At 40.5% G+C, this 19975-nt stretch overlaps 1 protein-coding gene across 2 annotated transcripts; it reads right to left on the reverse strand.

Moving 5' to 3' along the window:
• Positions 1 to 346: 346 nt before the first annotated feature.
• pibf1 (progesterone immunomodulatory binding factor 1) lies at positions 347 to 19737 on the reverse strand. Of its 2 annotated transcripts, XM_067610392.1 has the most exons (19): positions 19546 to 19737; positions 19054 to 19374; positions 18721 to 18821; positions 17419 to 17617; positions 17161 to 17280; positions 16031 to 16164; positions 15151 to 15259; positions 14913 to 15032; positions 14748 to 14809; positions 14404 to 14529; positions 14208 to 14306; positions 9447 to 9612; positions 8168 to 8318; positions 7690 to 7780; positions 6723 to 6825; positions 4629 to 4759; positions 2986 to 3070; positions 847 to 1026; positions 347 to 537 (listed from the first exon to the last, which is right to left on the reverse strand). In XM_067610392.1, the coding sequence occupies exons 2-19, from the start codon at positions 19318 to 19320 to the stop codon at positions 484 to 486; spliced, it is 2298 nt and encodes a 765-aa protein (XP_067466493.1). In that variant the 5' UTR covers positions 19321 to 19374; positions 19546 to 19737; the 3' UTR covers positions 347 to 483. The 2 variants fall into 2 exon arrangements, with proteins under 2 accessions (XP_067466493.1, XP_067466492.1); XM_067610391.1 differs by having other exon boundaries at positions 19054 to 19737.
• Positions 19738 to 19975: the final 238 nt, after the last annotated feature.

Raw genomic sequence — 19975 nt, forward strand, 5'->3', positions numbered from 1 at the left:
ACCGATAAGAACATGGGTCTGAAATGATGAAGGTATGCCTACTATGTCTATATTTAAAGCCAAAGGAGTCTCAGCTCGAGCAAATCAAAGGATAAGGTTCCTGCTATGCTGTTTGTCCGTAGCCACTAGTATCTGCAAACCTGGAAAAGATGAGGAAATAATGATAGACAGACCTAATAAAACAGTCGACTGCCAAGAAAGAGGAATTTTTGGGCAGTCAGTTAGCTAGGAATGTGTACCCCGTGGAAGGTAATACCTCTGGTCTTGGACCAGTACTCAGGGAATTTATCCTCTCTGAACAACATGTAACAAAAGATGAGAACAACAAAACACTCGGACACCAGTATGAGTTTCTGCTCTTGTATTTCAAAAGTTGCTGAAATTTGATGAGAAGGGTTTAAAAAGGTAAAAAAGTGTTGATAAAAAGGTAAGACTGTTAAAGCCCTGAGTAACAACAGCACCGGTAGTAACACATACAACTGGTCATTTGGGTTTCTGCTTCAGCGTTTGGAACCAATCAGGAGCTTCTGTATTGGTCTGCGAACAAAAGAAACAGAGAGGAAATATTATATTACTGGTACCATATTATGGTAATAGGCTTAATATTATGGTGTGGTTAGAATAGCATGACAGCAGGAGCTCTTGTCTGGATTCTTAAGATATTCTCATTGTTCAAGGTTAAATACAGTATTACAGCATAATGACTAAAAAGCTGAAACGAAACTAAATGATAAAAGCACAATTTATCATCTCCAGCCAGCCTCCAGCATTCCTCGGTCTGAACTTCTGTCCAGACAGGTTAAGGTGTTGTGACTCATGCAAAGCTTTACCAAGTCAGACACTTACAAACACAGTGGGTTTTGGTTTATTTGGCGACTCTTCTTCTGTGGTCCTGTTGATCCGTCTGGACTGGTGTTTTCCTGCGCCGGAGGTCCTGATACCGGTTTTATCTGTTTCAAAGGGGTTTAGAGCGTCTCCCCGTTTGGACCGCATGCTGATCAGAACCTGCTTCATCACCGCTAACTCCTGGAGAATCACATGAGCACATAAAGATGGGAATGTGAAAACAAAAGTGAAACAATAAACATGAATTTTGAGAGAAATAACTGGCAGTGTAGCATCCAAAGGGCCAGAGAACACTAGTAAAATTTCACTAAAAACTGTGACAAACAAAAAATAAATGTATCACAAGTATTTTATATGATTCAATTTCCTTCATGCAAAAATATCTTTTAAGTTAACACTTAAATTTCAGAGAGAGACATTTTCTTTAAAGTTAATGTGAAAGAATTTTTATTTCTCCTGTCTGGTGCCATGTTTCACCAGAGCCACAGACGACACAGTGCAGCTGAACTCTTAAAGACCAACTCTGGGACGACTTGTAATAAGCTCAACAAGCTCAAGGGTCTGCAGGGGTGGCAGCAGGGCAGAGGGGAGGACTGTGGGCCATTTCACGGTTCTATTTATCACCCCTGAGGACATGAGCCCCGGCATGTCACACACACGCACGAGCACGCACACACACACACAAGTGCACACACGCACCCTGGTGGCATCCCAAACAGCCAGGCTGAGGAACAGCTGTCTATGACAGGGCACATACTTCATACAGCAAACGGCAGGCTTGGGGGACACGCTCCCACGTGCACGCACATACGAGCGCACACAATCTTGAAGGAAAGATTGCAGCACGGTGTAATAAGTTGTCTGGTGTGAATATGAAAAGGTGGTTTACAGCAGGGTAACAGTTCCAGCATCAGCCGCAGTACTCTGAACTTTGTCAAACTGAGGTGATGGTCATGTGCTGCAACATGCTGGTTTTACTTGTAAATCTTTATTTTCAAAGGCAGATTTTACTCATCATTTTGAAATAGCCCAATATACTGGAATAGCATGGGAGACAATGAACGCACCGTTTGAACAGATTTGGTCTTGAGAGGCATTTAAGGAAATCTGTGACATTAAATTCTCTCGTACTTAGAATTTTCGAGGTACGAACGAGTGGTTCAAACCCGTCGCACAAATCATGAACAGACAGTCTCTGCCTTTCTTCACAAGGGGGAAAAGACTTGTTTGACTTATAAAAGTTAATCTCAATGACTTTGGAGTTTAAATACGATACGAAAAGTACAAATTTTATATTCTGTTCACCACATTATCATCATCATCATCATCATAACTGCCAATTTACTGAGACGGTTTTTAGATTTTATGATTTTTATTGGAATATTTTGGCGCGGCGACTTCTACATTTCAGTAGTTGTTGGAAACTTCTCTCATTCCGACAGCTGCTGCCTCAATGTCTCTCTGCAGGTCTTGTCCAGTATCATCTTGTGTTGCAGCTGACAGTGTAACATCTCCTTCTGTAATATTCTCTCCTCTAATATCTCAGTGACTGTCACATCCGTCGACCGCCTCTCGTATTAGTCATGGAGGGCTTTAGAAAGATGTTTTTTAGCTTCATGTCAGAGCGTTCCTACTTTGTTTCTGTCACACTACAAAGCAGCTCTACGACTCTGTATTAACATTTTTTAATTGTTTCAGGTCTTCTATTACTAACACTCTGAAACTTCACATGAAGTTCCACAGAGTAAAATCATTGTTCCTTCTCTTTGGTAACATTTCTGTGAGTGAAACTCGCCTTCAAACAGAGTGGAACGGGTGGCCTTATATGGCAATTTTAGGGGCGTTCATTAAGTTAATGATCACATCTCACGAATGAGCAGGTGACATTCATCAGGCTGAAACGATTTACGACAAGTTCAGGCAGTTAAGAGAATTAGTTTAATCCAAGTTGGAACACTTGTGTGGACAAACCACAAGAAAAAAACGTAAGACAATTTTAGGATAAGAACATGAAATTGTTCTTGCATGAGGCCACATGAATGCAGTTGTCATACCTACATAACATCATAATGGAAACATCAAATAATTAACATCCCAAAATACCAACATCATTATCATCATCATCATCATCATGTGTACCTCTCGATGGTTGAGCAGTCTCTCCAGATCAGCAGCCATGTTGTTCTTCACCTGTTGCAGAGCAGCTCGTTCCTTCCTCAGAGAACTGGAGTTACACACACACACACACACACACACACACACACACACACACACACACACACACACACACACACACACACACACACACACACACACACACAGGCAGAGATCACATCTTGAGCTAACAGAAAACATTACTAAACTGACTACAAGTTATGAACTCAATATACTATTTACTTAAATGCTCAAAAACATGAAGATATTAATGGTTAATCATGTAAGTTTTCTTGCTTTCAGCTCTTAGAAATGTCACCAACAGCTGCAAATAGCTTATAAGTTATTTCTTTAGCTAGATTTCTTTATTTCATATCAATTTCATTATTAGATGCTATATGAAACTCAGCATAATATACTGTACTCAGTCCATTGTAAGGATGTGTTTCATTTTTCCTTAGGGTGGGGTCAGGTTAGGGTCAACACAGGATCAGCTGTTAAGGTGGAGTCTGCTTTGTAATTTGAACTTTGCTTCATTTATGTGACTGTGTACTTACCTAACTATGGTTTAAGAAAAAAACAAACTAAAAATGCTAGACTATAACCATCAGTAAATGGTTTATTGGTGCTAAAAGTTTCTCATTATCAGTAAAAAACCATTAAGATCCAAACCATAAATGACATTTATAAGATAAGATAATGACATATATTATAAAGATAAGATAATGACATATAAAAATCAAAATGAACTCAATCAATTGGGAAGTTTGTTAAGGTAGTTTCTTCAGATTATAACTTGTGAGAAAACCTTAAGTTTTCTACAGTACTGTCCAAGTGTTATTTCCCGGGGCTGTGAAACGTACAAGCAGGAGCCTGTAATGGGGGCACTTTAAAGCACATCATCTTGCGAATCTTGCAATAACAGGTTGGTAGCCTCAATACCTATCACTGACAACTGGGGGGAAAAAAGCTTTATGAAGTTGTGGGTCTGAGATCTGCCTCTGCTGAGACACAGGTGTTGGCTGATTTGAACCGAGTGAGTTTTGAATATCACCTGCCAAACGGTGAAAACAATTAATAAATCACAGGCATAGTAAAACTAAAGACGGAGAGACCTGAGCACATAAAGTGAGAATCTCCTGTGAGGTATGTCTCTGCACAGCCAGAGGAAAACCTCAATACCTTTTTTTTTTTTCTTCTTCTTCTTTTTTTTCCATCTCTTGTTTGCCCCAGGTGGGCAGCAAGAGAAAATCTGCAGTCTGTTAGTTTGCATATTTCTCAGGTTTGAAATAGAGAGGGGGACAAAGGGGATTTAGGTCAGTGCCAAAGGTTTGCTGATGTCAAACACTCAGTTATGGGGTGCTGACAAACTTATGCACACATACAGGTTCACACACAGACGGAGTGAACTAGGTGTGAGAGGGAGAGAGGAAGACAAATAGAGATAAAGCAGAGACAGCCAAGGGTGGGACGTATATAAAATATAACAAATAAAATGAATAAAGAGAGAGTTTGGCAAACAAGACAGAGGTGGTGTCCTTCAATTAGATGTGTTGACTTTCTTTTAGTCCAGTTAGTGAACGTGTGTTTCTGTGTGTGTGTGTGTGTGTGTGTGTGTGTGTGTATACCTGACATCGTCCTCAAGAGAGGTGATTCGTTCCTTTAAGGTGCTGATCTGAGCATCCCTTTTTCTCACGGTGTCTATCAGGTAGCTATATGGCTGCTGTGTCTGCTGTAACAGTTGGTTGGCTGCCAACAACTGAGGAGGAACACATTTATAATTACAATTACGGGGAATATATGACTTCACCTACACAATCTCGGGGTCAAACTCGATTCTATTATTTATTTTCACTTAATAATACACGTGAGACCCAGCCCTACATTTTTTTCACATGTGCTGCACGATACTGAACTTTAGAGAGTCGCATATGACGCAACAACAACAAGAGCTAAACTGGAATTAAACGTCTGTCACTATGACGGCGATTATTATTATGAAATTACATTGTGCAGTTTTTTTGTTTTGTTTTTTTTGGTTGAATGACTGTCAAAGCTGCAACCGCCAAGGTTTCTTTATCTATGATGTCATCAAGGGTGGCTTGAGTGCCCATAAATGAGTTTTACAAAGCCGTATCTCAGTGAATCCTTTTTATTTAAAGTACACTTAAATAACAAAAGGATTGTGGATCCACAATCTTAACAACCAATTTCTTGCTCTATAATGTTCTAATCTGACCTCATATATGCTGTAAGAGTACCTGATACAACATTGGTCATTCCGTATCAGACTTAAAATCTTGGAAACAATAAATAAAGTTAGGTCGTTACACATTAAGCCACTTTAAGAGCGAGCCAGTAGTGAGTAGAACTGGGTGGGAGGGTAAGGACAATAGTTAGTTAGTCAGGGCGACGGTGTGGGTGGTTAAGTGGTTGACGCCCTTGCCCTTTCTAGTGAATAGGAAGTATAGTTTTTCACCCTTTTCTTTCATACTCGATGAATCATGAGGTATTCCTGATGAATGCCAGTCAATCACAGTTGACAGATGAATGGCCGGCTTATTTAGTCACAAATCTGTCCAGTTTCCCCATTCTGGATTGCACAATCCCTCCCTCTCTCGCTCAGATTATAATAGGGGGAACGTAGAAAAGCGAGCGCACTGGCTGCCAGAGCTGTCATTCTCCGCGATTTCAAACCTCACTGGATGATTTTCACATCAGAACACGAGTAGCAGCCATGTGACTGTGCACACAGTCACGCACAGACAAAATGCACACACCCAAAATTAAAGTCTCAGCACTGTACGCACACACACACACACACACACACACACACACACACACACACAGAGACACACACACACGCGCATTGTGCGCCAAACAAAACAAAAGCCTCGATGATTAGTGCGGTGAGTTGTTGGGAGAGTGAAGAGTATGGCCGTCACGGTTTTTGGCACTGTTTTCAATTGTGTCAACAAGTGTGACAGGTACTAATACTCTTAACTCCTCACTCTTCTCATGTAAGGTCTGCTGTGTCTGCCGTCTGCTCTCACTAAACAACCTGTCATTTTCTTAACACCGTTTTAAAGGTAGACTCAGATATTTTGCAGGCCAATTGTTAAACTTGGACAAAACAAACAGAGCAGTGGACACTCTCACTGACAGGTCCTAAAGCATGTATTTGATGAATAACCTTACAAGCTGCTGCAGTTCCTTTTATGTTCTTTTTTTCCTGCTATTTCTTTCTATCAGAGAGAAAAAGACACCCGAAATTTGCTTGATGTCTCGCCTGCTAGGTCTGTCGTTAAGAGAGCAATTAGAGGTGCTCTCGCTATTGACTTTACAACAATGGGGCGCCGTGCGATGGTGTGAGAAGGTAAATGATGAGTGATGAGAGAGGAGCCACCTAGCTTGGCTATGTGATAATGACTCTGTTATATCATCAGAGAGAAAGAGAGGTTGAAAGCCAGTTGAAATAAATCATTACGGCTTTGATAGAAGCTGTGGAATGACCATTATAACAAACGGTAATAATAGTTGCCGTGGGACATGTGATGGTGAGAAAATAAGTGTGTGTTGCAGGTAGTAACTTGCAGTGCTTCCAGATAAAAAACAAATTTAACATTAAATTTAACTTTATTCCATTAAAGATCGTCCCCAGGCGGGCATGCACCTGGACGCTGTGTGTGCATGCGTGTGTGTGTGTGTGTGTGTGTGTGTACCTCTCCAGATATCTTCGCTGTTTGTGAGTTGTGTCTCTCCAGCTCTCTCCTCAGTGACGTGTTCTGCCTCTCTAGCTGCAGCACCCTGCGGGCCAGGTGAACGCTGCACGACAGCCACACAAACACAAATACAGATTTGGAAATTCCATAGCACACCATCAACAAGTTTACACTAGTGTGTACTTTATTGTTTCCCGTACAGTTTATGTAACCATAACAGTTGAGATCGACCTCAGGTTTTTGGTTGCACATGCATAGTTCAAATTCTAATTGTTGGCATTTTGGAGGCAAATCTAGACTGAACATGTATTCTTAAGTCCCTATAAAAAGGATTTGAAAATGTCAACATAAAGAAAATACACAACACAACATTGGACACAGTTTTAGCCAATTGCAGAGGGCGGTAATGCATATCTACAGCTGATGGTGGTATTACACTGTAAAAGGTAGGAATTCACTAAATATATGAGGAGAATGAGCAGAAAAAATATTGAATTTGTAATGCTTAAGATTTCTGTTCTGGTTGATTTGGCAGCGCCTGTGCTTACAGCAAGTGAGATTTAATACTACAGCAAACACTCCTTGAGGAGCTACTTTATCAGATCAGACAGCGCAGTCAAAAAACCTGTGTTGTTTTAACACAATTGGGTCAAAAAAAGGCTTTGCAAATGTTTTATGGGGTAGAAAATGCATTCAAAATATTTGTTAGACCTTATAGATACAAGTAAGAAATGTTGAATGTAAAAAACAACAACAACATACATGTATGTAGCTGTGGACAGGAAGGAGTATCTGATATTTTTTAAATTCAAACATCTGCCTGATATGTCACCATACCAACATATCAATTTAACTCTAAACTACTGTATATTAGCCATCTGATATCTTAACACAGCATACTTAGGAAAAACACACACAGTAGCAATGTGAACAAACTACAGTTTTTGAAGTGTATCATGTGCTTTACCTCTGTTTCAGTCTTCTTTTGGCTGTCGTGGGAACGTTGGCTCCGTAGCCATATGAGAACAGAACTCTCTCTGCTTCTTCTTCATTCTCAACTGGCAACAAACACAAACACAGTCTGTTTGTTTACAGGACCACTATCACAACCATGTGGCAACGTGTAGCTGTTTTTATTTGTCCCCCTGCTCCTGTATCAGGATTTTGTAAATCTACTGGACAAAGCCTGTAGTAAAATGCTGTTGCTCAACTCTCACAAGACCTTCCATTACAGAGCCACAATAGCATTTGCTGATTTTTCCATAATTGTCCCCATCTTAATCCACTACAATGCTATCAGTCAATTTTATTACATAAATTCTCTGATGCCAGGCCTTTGTTCAATGCATCTGAAAGCAATCAGTGTCTGTTTGTTTGTGCTTTAATCTTTTTGACTTCACAGTAATGTGTGTAATGTGATGCAGAGCTAATGCTGTGTTCTTTACTTTCAGCGGCCTGCATGGTGACTTGGTCCAGCTCTTGCTCCAGCTTTTCATACGTTTCCAGCCGAGACGCCTGCTCGGCATTCTGAGCGTGCAGCTCCGCCGCCCGCTTCTCTGATGACGTCTGCAGCCTGTAAAACTCCTGGGTCAGGAGCTGAGGGAGAAGACGAGAGGAGAGAGAGTGAAATTGTTTTCTGTGTTGGCCTGCTGAAAAAAAAAAGTACATAAATATCTTGCTGAGAAATCATGAAATACATAATAAAAATGAATAAATAATGTAGGTATTACATTCTGTCAGTTCTTTTCTTCAAATTAGTACTGTAGTTTTTCCCTGATTATACACTGTTGCATTTATTTTTGTAGTATTAGTTCTGTAACATATTTATTAACACAGATTATGTGCAACACGTCATTATACCATGTACATACAGTATGTCCCTCTGGCAAGCAGGACAGGGTTAAATACAGGTTAACAGGTGGACATTTATGTGCATCCAGACGTCAAGAACAACTTGCACTCAAGTAATGTCTCGCATACATGGGTTTGCTACAGTGGACAGATAAGAATCGAGCCACTGGACCGAAGTATTACTGAGAATATAACATTAATTTTTCAGGGCTATGGATGGTGGACGCCTCCCTAAATGAACTGAATACTGATTTAAGTTCAGTAAGTTAAGTTTTGCACATTTGCCGATATTAACTTGTGTCTTTCTGAGCTTTCACAATGTTAAAGAAGAGCAGTGTAGAGAGACACGATCCTTGATGAGAAGAGTAAGTAACTGCCATTTTTCATACAGATGTCCTTCACAATACAAGTCAAACTTTTATCGTGCCAAGTGCAGGAATATTTGCTCCAGGTTTAGAACTAACAACATGAGGCTTGAGCACTGTACTGTTGAATCAACAATATTGTGTCACTATGATGAATAAATGAATGTGCTATCTTTCCCGGTATGTTAATCTGTGAGCACATTATGCTGGTATGTCACCCTCTGAGCATGTGCAACAGGAACTTTGTGCCGTGTGTCCAACTAGACTAAAAATGATGACTAAGGACTAACATTATATGTCTGTGTGTGTTTTTCTATTTTTTTTCTATTGATTATTGCTGACTGTTGAAAATGCTGATAACAGAGGGAAGGAGTAACTTTCATTGGCTGAAATGAAACCACAAGAGGAGACAGGCGAGACTGGATTATGATAAAATAATGACTCGGTATATCACTGTAATGCAATCAGTAAAACTTTTTCTACTTTTTTCTCTCCGTGTTTACAGTACCTCCAGTTTCTTCTGCTGTTTCTCACACTCCACCTGGCACTGGGCCAAGGCCTTGGCCGTCTCCTCCTTGACCATCTGAGCGCGCTCGGCTTCGAAGGAGTGCAGCTTGGCCTGGTTGGACAATTCTGCTACCCGGCTGTCAGTACCCAGCTGGAGCTGACGAAACCTGCGTAGACAGAGACACACATAGACCATAGAGTGCAGACACACACACACACACACACACACACACACACACACACACAGCTTAATAAATTTGAACATAAGTGTATTCAAAAAGTGAGATAATATGTTTTGTAGAGCTGTGCCCGACTCAGAATTTTGTCAGTCGAATCGGATTTGGCTGTTCAATACAAAGATTCGACTATTCGCTCCTCTTTTTTTTTCTTTTCATAGAGACTATCTGGCAATCAGAAAACCTGTAGGCATGAGTTTCAGTGACGGTTTCAACCACATTAACCTCGTCAAATGCAACAGAGTCATGGGAACATATTTTTGAGCATTTAAAAATCAATAAAAGACAGCTACATATGATGCAGGATTTGAATAATGTCAGGCAACCGTATGGATTTGTTGGAATAAGGAGACAGGCAGCAAACATGTATTTCTGTTTGAATCAAGCTCTTATAGCCTATTTTTTTAAAATGTCACTTTAAACATTAAAAACGTGTAAATGAAATGAAACAGTTGAAAATAAATTCACGGCATTGCCCGCTAATGAAATAACTGACAGCTCTTCTTCATCAGGATAGACCTACTTCTTTATTTCTCTTTAAACATAAAAACTAATAAATAAAACTAATCAAGAATAAATCAACTAATGAAATTCTTTAAGATTGGAATTATTTTTAGATGAAAATAAAAACAGAAAGCCTGAATTTTTTAAAATAAATTCACTCCACTGTTTGCTTTGAAATAATAATAAAAATAATTTCCCCTTTATTTATAATTCCTCATTGAAATGTTATCACTTTGCATTTTTGTAAGCTTCTATCTGTTTTATCCTGTTATTGCAATGTACGCTGACTCACAAAAAACAAACAAACAAACAAACAAAACTCTCAGGGGACAGCCCTACTGTTTTAGTGCACACAGATTACGTGAACACTGGTAGTTTCAAACAAATGAAGCAATATTTTCGTTCATATAGATTCAATTATGTTATGTGTTGCATAATAATACGTTTGTTTGGAAACTGGCAAGGGAGTAGATACTTAGTGTGCATTGTGCAATGATGACAATTTATGACTTTTTTATGTTCAAAGAGTTCAGTGGAACCTATCAGCTTGGCAACTCCAGCGTTACACGAAGTCACCGAGCAGGAAAGCCAAGTCTTAAATCATTTGGTTACAGGAGAGTATTTCTCAATGGCGCTCGCAGCAATGTCTGGTCTTGTTTGATCTTCCATGATTTTAGCTGCCAGGCCAGAGTGAGATGTTCCTACTGAAGCGTTTTGTAATTAGAAAAGAACAAAGAGAAAGAGCGCATTCAACAGTTTCAGTTTTCACAGTTTTGCATAAAGCAGGAGCCTCATCACATACAGACATAAAGACAGTTAGACGCACCTTGCTTTCCAAACAGGAAATAATCTATCAAACCTAATATACACAAAACTGCCAGAGAACAAGATGAACGTATGTGGCAGACAAATTTGATAATAGATAAATCATTGACTTCACTTCTCAGGCAAAAATATGCCAAACATTTGTTAATTCCACTTTCCCTAATGTGTTTTATATCATTTTAAATGGACTATATTTGGGTTTTGGACTGTCAATTTGAAGAGGAATCACTTTGTGCTCTGGATAAATATAAAGGGCAGTTTCATTATTTTCAAAAATATAATGGATTAAAAAATAATCAACAGATTAAGCCATAATGAAAATAATAATTCGTTGCAGCCCTAAAAGTAAAAAAGAGAGGTAACATTTTTCAAGCCCAGTGCTTTTCCTCAGGCAGCTTTCAGGCATGCAAAGACTCTATCAAGCCATGGAGGTTGGTTGGATAATATTAATAACTCTCGATTACAGCTGACCTGATAGGATTTCATCATCCATAGAGTGCTGGCCTGAGCTGTGTGCTCACAGTGACAGACATGTACACATGGTTGACATTTTATGCCCTCTTTTATTAATGGTGGCTGCAATCTAGATAGATCTAGAAAGAAGTAAAACATTCCTGAAATTTTTTTTCTTAATATTTTCCAGTCAGTCATGTTCTTTCTCTGTCCTTTCAAACGGCAATTTAATGGAAATATTTACAGCTACAGAGGATAATAGCACCTGACTCAGGGGTTCCCTACGGCAATTCTGTTACAACAAGTTTAGGTCTGTCAGAGAGGTAAAACTGGAAAACCCTCCTCAGTACTTTGTCATTGTTCTGGACAAGCTGATCGCTGTAACCGCTGTGCTCTCCAACGTTGTGAAACAGAGAGCGCTCGGATTCTAAACGGCCGTCCATGCTACAATCATCTGACGCCATTTCAAGCTTGTCCGCCTCATTCTTTGCCCCAAAAATAGGGGTGTGCGTGGGGTTAGGGGTTAAAGGCTTGTGGCTCGCATCTGTCGTTGCTGGCTTGCGATGCGACGCAGAGAGGGAATGTGATCGCAGCGAACAGAAAGTACAAGGGAGAGTGAAGAGTGTGTGTGTGTGTGTGTGTGTGTGTGTGTGTGTGTGTGTGCGTGGGTGTATGGAAAGACCAACAGCTGGTGGTTTGGATCTAGAGAAATGACTGGCATGTAGTAGTAACCCTGGACAGGGACACTACTGCTGCTGCTGCTGCTGCTGCTGAGGCTGTGTGTGTGTGTGTGTGTGTGTGTGTGTGTGTGTGTGTGTCTGACAGTTGCAAACACAATATTGCAAGTAATATATAAAATTGTTTTTAAGTATTGGACATGACTGTAAATTAGGACATACTGTGGAAACATAATTCTATACATAATTCCTTTTAATGCTGACAATACAGTCCCAATATTTGTGTGTGACTAGACACAAACATTTGCTCATAGACGTTTATGTACCGTCTCCTCCACCAATAAGTAAAAAAAATACAGGCTTAAAGTGTGTGTGTGTGTGCGTGCGTGTGTGTGTGTGTGTAGCATGGCTTACAATATATCTGTTGCAATTTCCATGCAAGATTTGAAACATTCAAGCTAGACCACGACCCAGAGGCATCTTTTGAGGCAATACTGAGATGGGCATTGTTGCCTGAAGCAGAGATATAGACTAACAACTTGGACACAAATCACTAAATGTAAGTGTGAAAGGTGAAAAGACTAATAAGCAACATTAATAATTAGAAAATAAGTTGCACAAAATCACAGGAGAAAAAAAAAAGGCTAAAAAGATAGATATCACACAAAAGCTCACAATTGAGCTGACTGAATGGTAATCGGTTCATCGGCCAATGAAAATGCTTTCACAAGAAAGACTGAGAAAAAATATGAAATAAGGTCTGAAGTAGTGGTTTTAAATCATCAGCCACAGTTAAAGGAGAATTCCTCAGTAATACAAAGCATCATCACTCTCACTTAACATTCCCAAAATCTTCGCTGAAAGTATTTCACTCCCGAGGAAGCAGTCAGCCGGGCCAGTGACACCAGTTTGTACTAAACTGGCCTTTCATCCCGCCAGTGAACTCTAACTTCTACATGACCTTCTTTACCCCTCAATTACATGTGATCTTTAGTAAGAGACCGGAAAACCACAGCCACCATAGTTCTACCGCACCCACAGCATGTGCTAATGACAGACTACCACTGGCTCACACATCAGCATGATGCAAGCTCACAACTCTCAGGAAGATCTGAGTAATTCAAGCTGATATCTATATATGAGCTTCCTTTATAGTAATATACAACTTTAGAACTACGTCACTAACAGGCTCAGCAGTGAAGCCAGCTTTTTTTATTCACACTTTGTTTGCCTTTGGCACACCTCACACAAAACTTTTGCTGATTGGCCAACAAAAACCAGGAATAAAATTCAAAACGTGACGTGTTTAACCATGACATGACAGAAACTGTACCAACTGGCCTCAATTGCCCTCAGGTGAAGTTCCATAACTTTCACTGACATAGCTTGTTAAAAAGGGCACCAGGAAGTAACCTACATTTAAGAGCGGCAGTTGTAAATGGATTGTTTAACTCCTAAAAGGCCACCAGAGCTGTCAAACATGGAGATGTTTGCTAAAATGTCAAGTCATGCGCAACTGATGACAGCTTTGATCATTTATCCGCATATCTAAAAGCCAGTGATGCAACTCGCTCTGCGGGTGGCTGCTGAAGATTTGAGTGGATGTGAATGATGAGAAGTAGAAGCAGAGAAACCTGGATTTAATATAAAAAAACAAAAAACTGCACATTAGTCATAAGAGCAGCTTTTATGGTTACCAGCCAAATTATACAGATTTTCTCACTTATCTAGCCATGCAGATACTGTTGGTTTAGTTTGCCCAACTTTTTTAGGTATATGTTACCTTTTTTTTGGACTCTGTGCCAATATAATGAAGGTGAACTTCATTTATAATAAATAAATAAAAACCAAACTATATGCATGGCTACATACCACTAGAGTTGACTGTGAAAATGTTTTTATGTAATTTGAGTGAACTGACCCTTTAAATGACACTTCTACTTTTACTGTATGACTAGAGCAGAAATAGGAAAGAAAGCAAAAGTTCTTGAAGTTAACTGTGGATAAAGTAAACCGTATAAACACCTGTATCACACTTTTATGCGTGTCGTGGATGATCAAACTCACTGTTCGAGCAGCTGGTCATATCTGGACTGAGCGTCTCTCTCAGCAGCCACCGCTCTGTCCTTCTCCAACACTGCATTGTCTCTGGCCTCACGCAAGTTCCTGGTCAAAATACACACACATACACACATTTCTGCTGTTTTTTTTGTTACTTCTATACATACAGTTCCTTAAGAGTTAAATACAACAAGACCTGTACCTGTTCTCCCTCTCATACATCTCCCTGGACGTTCTCTGCAGGTTGTCTATCTCCTGACTGGTTTTCAGCCTGATGTTTTCCAACTCCTCTCTCAACTTGGTCTCGTACTCTGACTTATAGTGGTCTCTGTGGTGGAAAATATAGACAGAGTTATGTAGACAACATTTTCCCCAAATTCCAGAGGTGAGATGTACTGGATCATATTCTCGCTGACAGATGAAACCATCAATGTCCAAGTTTGGTGATTTTTACAGGCCATTGTTTGGTCGCAGACTGATCATTTCCAGCACAGCTTACATCTGATTATCTGTTGGTAACTGGTGTAAAAAACAGCAGAATCTCACCTGGATGCCACATATTTCTCATAAGCATCCTCCCTGGCCTTCTTAGTGTCTTCTAATTGTACCTGGATGACAGAAACAAGCAGTGAGAGCATGTTAGTTGAAGCTTTCCTATTGTTTAATGGAATTTGTATTAGATGACCCTCCTAGCTGATCAACTGCATGAACCTGCAGCCTCTCCAGGCGGTCTTCTCCATGTGCACAGCGGACACTGAGCTCCATGTTCTGTCTGTGTAGGTACTCCTTGTCCTTCTGTAGCAGAGTCACTGACTGCTGCAGTGTCACCACCTGCAGGACAAGAAGAGAAAAACCCAGCTTTTACAAAACAGTACAGTATATTGAAGAGAAACATGAAGAGAACGTGTGTGTGTGTGTGTGTGTGTGTGTGTGTGTGTGTGTGAAGCACCTCTGTGCTGAGAGTTTCTCTTTCCCTGTTCTGTGTAGCGTGAGTCAAGTCTAGTGTCTCAAATCTCCTCTTCAGCTCCTTCAGCTCTGCTTCAAAGTTGTCACGTTCACTGTAAACCACAATATAAAACATACTGAACATACATATGAACTGGAAACTTAAATATCCTTAAAAATCATGGAAAAGTAAAACTCCTTCATTTTCATTTATTGCCTTCATAAACATGGATTGAAAGTCAAAAAGGGTTGTTTCCTTTTACAACAAAAAAAGGGAAACAAACCAATCCAAATGTGCGAGTTTTTTGTTCCCATCATGAAAAAAACATGAATCCAAACTAAATATTTACTGATCTAACAACCATCTTTTAGTGAAGAACTTACTGCTGTTGCTTAATCCCTTTTGTCCCCTGTGAGATATAAAGCAACAATCATTCCCTGTTGAGGTGAACAAGCCAAGATGAACTTACAGTAACTTTGAGGAGGCTCAACATGTTGCCAAGGATGGGGAACCATGGAGGGAACATGTTGAGCCTGCCCCCAAGTTAAGTTGGTCTTGGCACAGTGACCTGCTGCTTTACTAAACATCATACGCACAACTTTTCAAAAACACAAACACAAATGACTTCTGACACGAACCAAACAGAAAGGCTCTTGGTTGCCTACATTCCCGTCATTATCATTATATTACAGACATGTAGTTATGCTACTCGATGCAACAGGTAGCAAATAATTCTATTACAACATACAGGTACATACAGGGCATGATACATAAAACTGAAACCATATCTAAAACAACCAAGGAGGAAAAGCATTTTTAAAAAAATGGTATCACTGTCTGTCTTCTGTCACACACACACACATACACACACACACACACACACCGTTTGATGTGTGGGTAGTTGTCTCGACGGTAGTCCCCCTCCTGGATCTGCTGTTTGGTGTCAGCTAGCTCTAAGGTCAGTCTCTGGCTCCTCAATTCCAGCTCTGTACGCAGCCGTCGCTCCTCCTCATAGCTCTGTGCACACACACACACACACACACACACACATAAATCAACATTTAAATACAAGGAATTTCCACAAACATTAGGAGCTCTATCAACATCTAGCTCCATGCTGTCTCAAAAGAGTCATACAGTTCCTGCAGATTCCCCAATCGCTTATTCAAGCAGTGAACATTGCATTCCTTACTGTGCTGGGATCTGTAGACTGATTTTAGATCATTTTTGTGGAACCACCTTGGGCAATTTACCTGTTGAAAGTATCAGAAAAAGTGACAGAAAAAAACTGTGACGACAAAGGGGAGCATCTAGTCGGCAGAAATGTCTAAATCCTCTGTGGCATTCAAATAATGCTCATTTGTCTTAAGGGGTCTCATACCATTACACCACGTGCCTCTATTCATGCTATTTTTTTCCCATACTCTGACTGTGCACTCAGCATGTCACATCATCTCATCAACATGTCATTTATGCCTACAAGGCTACTGCTGACTAGACTGACTGGCTTTTTTGTAACTCGCATCACTCTTGACGCCGCAGGCTGTGAAAATGACCGTTTTGCCTAGCATCAAAAGAACACAATTTACGTGTCTTAGATCACTTGTCCTCCTCATTTTCACATTCGCTTTAGAAGTACCTGAACCTCTCTGCATTCTTCACATTGACACTTTCTAAATATGCGACTCACTGACTCAGGGAGTGTTCGAGTGTTCAAAAGACAGAAAACAAAAGGCAAAAATGCACTAATTGGTATTTTGAACTTATTATAAGTGTGCTCAAAAACATGTGCTCGTAAAACACATGAAAAGGTTGTTGATATGCTTGACACACAGGTTCAGCAGTTCTGTTTATTTGACTGTACGCTGTACGGAGGCTATGATTTGAACACAGATGAAAGAGAAATTGACAAAAAAATGGTGATAAAACATAAAGGAATAGCCTCATAAAAAGAGAAGAGAGAATGCAATATTGAGGTGTGTATAAAGACGCTTGTGTACATGTGTGCGGTACCTCCATCAGAGCCTTCATCTGGGTTCTGTGTGTGTCCAGGTCTTCAGTCAAACTGCCTCTCTTCACACTGAGCTCTGTCAGCTGAGCCCGAAGAGGAGTCACCACCTCATAGAAACGCATCTAAACACGCACACACAAAGAAATGGTCAGCATGTCAGGAAACTTCTCGACAGCTTCATAACGATCACTTCTCGTCTCTCTGGTCACCATCAGTGAGATTCAACAGGGTGGTGTAGTGATTAGCTCTGCCACACTTACAGCTACATATTCCTGTATGGAGATTTTATCCTCAGGGAGATCGCGGAGCTCCTGGTATCTGTCCTGTGAGATGTCCAGATCCCTGAGAGATCGACGCAGCTCCCCTGCCTTCTCGCACAGCTGTCGATTTGTCTCCTCCAGCTGCTGCTGCCTGAGCAGGATGGCCTCCATCTCCTGCTTACGCAGAGCCTGCTGCTTCCTGATGGCAACAGTCTTTGTTAGCGTAGTTCATCTTTATGCTTAATAGCTAAATGATGGGATACAGGTAGAGTAATTGTGGTTTAAACTTTATTCATGCTTCCCAAACATTTCCCTATTGAGGTTTTCATAATTTCTCTTCCATCCTGCAGCAATAGTGTCTGGGAATTATGACTGTCGAAACAGCAAATAACTGTACGGTTGAGGAAAACTCTTGATAACTTGCTTGTTTCATCAACTTCTTCTTTATTCAAACATTATTATGCTGAATCAAAGCCCAACATTTTAGCTTACACCTTCATCAGGAATGACAGGAGTAATGGGTTGAAAACCATTTTTTTATACATTTTCAAACAAACATCACACAAGGCATCCAGTAATTCATTCAGTAATCAGAGGTGTTTTACTTGAGGTGTTTCCTTACAAGCTAAGTTTAACTGCTATTATTTAGCTTAGAAATTTTTTTGGAAAGTTATGGCTGGATTGTTTTGTTTTGATTTATCCACAAGATGGTGCTACAATGTGTAAAGCAAACACAGGTAACAGTACAGGTGACATAGATGATGAACTTGATTACTGAATGATGTAATTATCCTGTAGGATGACTGGTGTGATGTTTGAAAATGTCTAAAAAAAAAGTGGTTTTCAATCCATTATTCCTGTTTGGCCTTTGATGAAGGTGTAAGCCGAAATGTATAATGTTGTTTGAATAAAGAAGATGAACGAGTCTGTCTGTGTGTGATCCTCCTCCTTCAAGCAGTTAAGAGTTCCAAAACCAACAGCATAAATTTGATGGGGTTAAGGCCAGCAAGTATCAGTTGCACAAATTTTGTAACAATTTGCCCATTTTTCTGTACTTTCCCGATTTATTGCTCTATTTCAACCTTTCAAAAGAGTTACAGATGATGGTCTTTTAAATGTGTTTTTAAAAAAAATATTATTTATACTTCCAGACTTTACAGAGGTGTGCAGGAATCCTGTTATAATAGAAAAACAATATAAAAATGTTTAAACCTGATTTGATTGAGAGAGAATGCACAGTAACTCAGTGACAGATGAAGCAATGATGGCACTACTATGCACTACTGCCTCCACCTTCCTCACCTGTTCTCATCCTGAGCAAGTTTCAGATGGTTGTCCAGTCTCAGGGCCAACACTTGTTTCTGATGCAGAGCATCATTCAGCCTCTCCTCCAGCTCCTCAATCTGATATACAAAAACACACGCAAGGAAATAGTTAAAGGGCTGGATATTGCATGACTCCTGTGCAGCAAATTAATGCATCTGCTACAAAGATAATTCTTAAAATGGAAATTTATGAGAGGCACAACATGGGGCTAAGTTACACCCACATATCCACACATACACCCACATATACACACACACACACACACACTGTCCATCTTCCCTCTGCCTCTACAGCATTCCTCGTTGATACCTTGGTCAGATAGTCTGCTTTCATGTTGTCTATGATTAGGTTCTTCCGAGAAAGCTCGATTTTTAGCAGCTGGACGTTGTGCAGCAGCTCCTTCCTCTCGATCAGCTGGCGGGTCACCTTCTGGGATCCGTCCCGCTGCTCGTCGGACGAGGAGACATCCTCGGTGGTCGGCACGGTGGTCTCCAGACTGATGTCCTCCGACTCCAGGTCCAGGGAGCTGGAGACGTTGGCCGCTGTCGGCTTCAGATGCTGCTTCTTGGGAGGCATTTTCGTATAGTTTCCGCTCTGACTTTGCGTCCTCTCTTTTGGTAGCTAACGTTACTGTAGCAGAGATTATGTGAGATTAAACAATTAACGTTACATCGCGATATGTGATTAACGTTAGCTAGACGTTAGTTTGCACCGACTGAGCACTACTCTAACTAGTTATATCGTTTGAAATTGATTACGAATGTACTCATATTTGATAAAATACGATATAAACCCAAATACCGAGTTACTCCGCAGAGCTGACATGAGCCAACGGTGGGTTGTTTTTATTTTCAAGGGTCCCGCTCCTAACCGCCTGCTAACCGCCAACGGTTCGCCAATTTTTCTTCCTAGGACGGCGAAGTCATGACCCGCCCTTCTCTACCTCTGATTGGCTAGTACTTGTTGCCTTCGTTGGTTGGGTTCAAGTATGAGGAGTGAGATTGGTTAGTGTTAGGGTTAGAATATCAGACTAAGCCAATCAAAGGCAGAGTGGGGCGGGTCATGACTTCGCCATCCTAGGAAAAAAAATATTGCCAGCTGACGCCGGTGTTGGGTGCTTTTCGCCCCAGCGCCCCCTGTAGTCATAAACGTGCAGTACAACAACCGTCCACTCGCTACAATACACAAGACGTGCAGTTCCTCCTCCTACACGCAGGGGCCGCTGTAAAAG

This window comes from Thunnus thynnus, chromosome 14, assembly GCF_963924715.1.
Source record: "Thunnus thynnus chromosome 14, fThuThy2.1, whole genome shotgun sequence".
NCBI classification, from domain to species: Eukaryota; Metazoa; Chordata; class Actinopteri; order Scombriformes; family Scombridae; genus Thunnus; species Thunnus thynnus.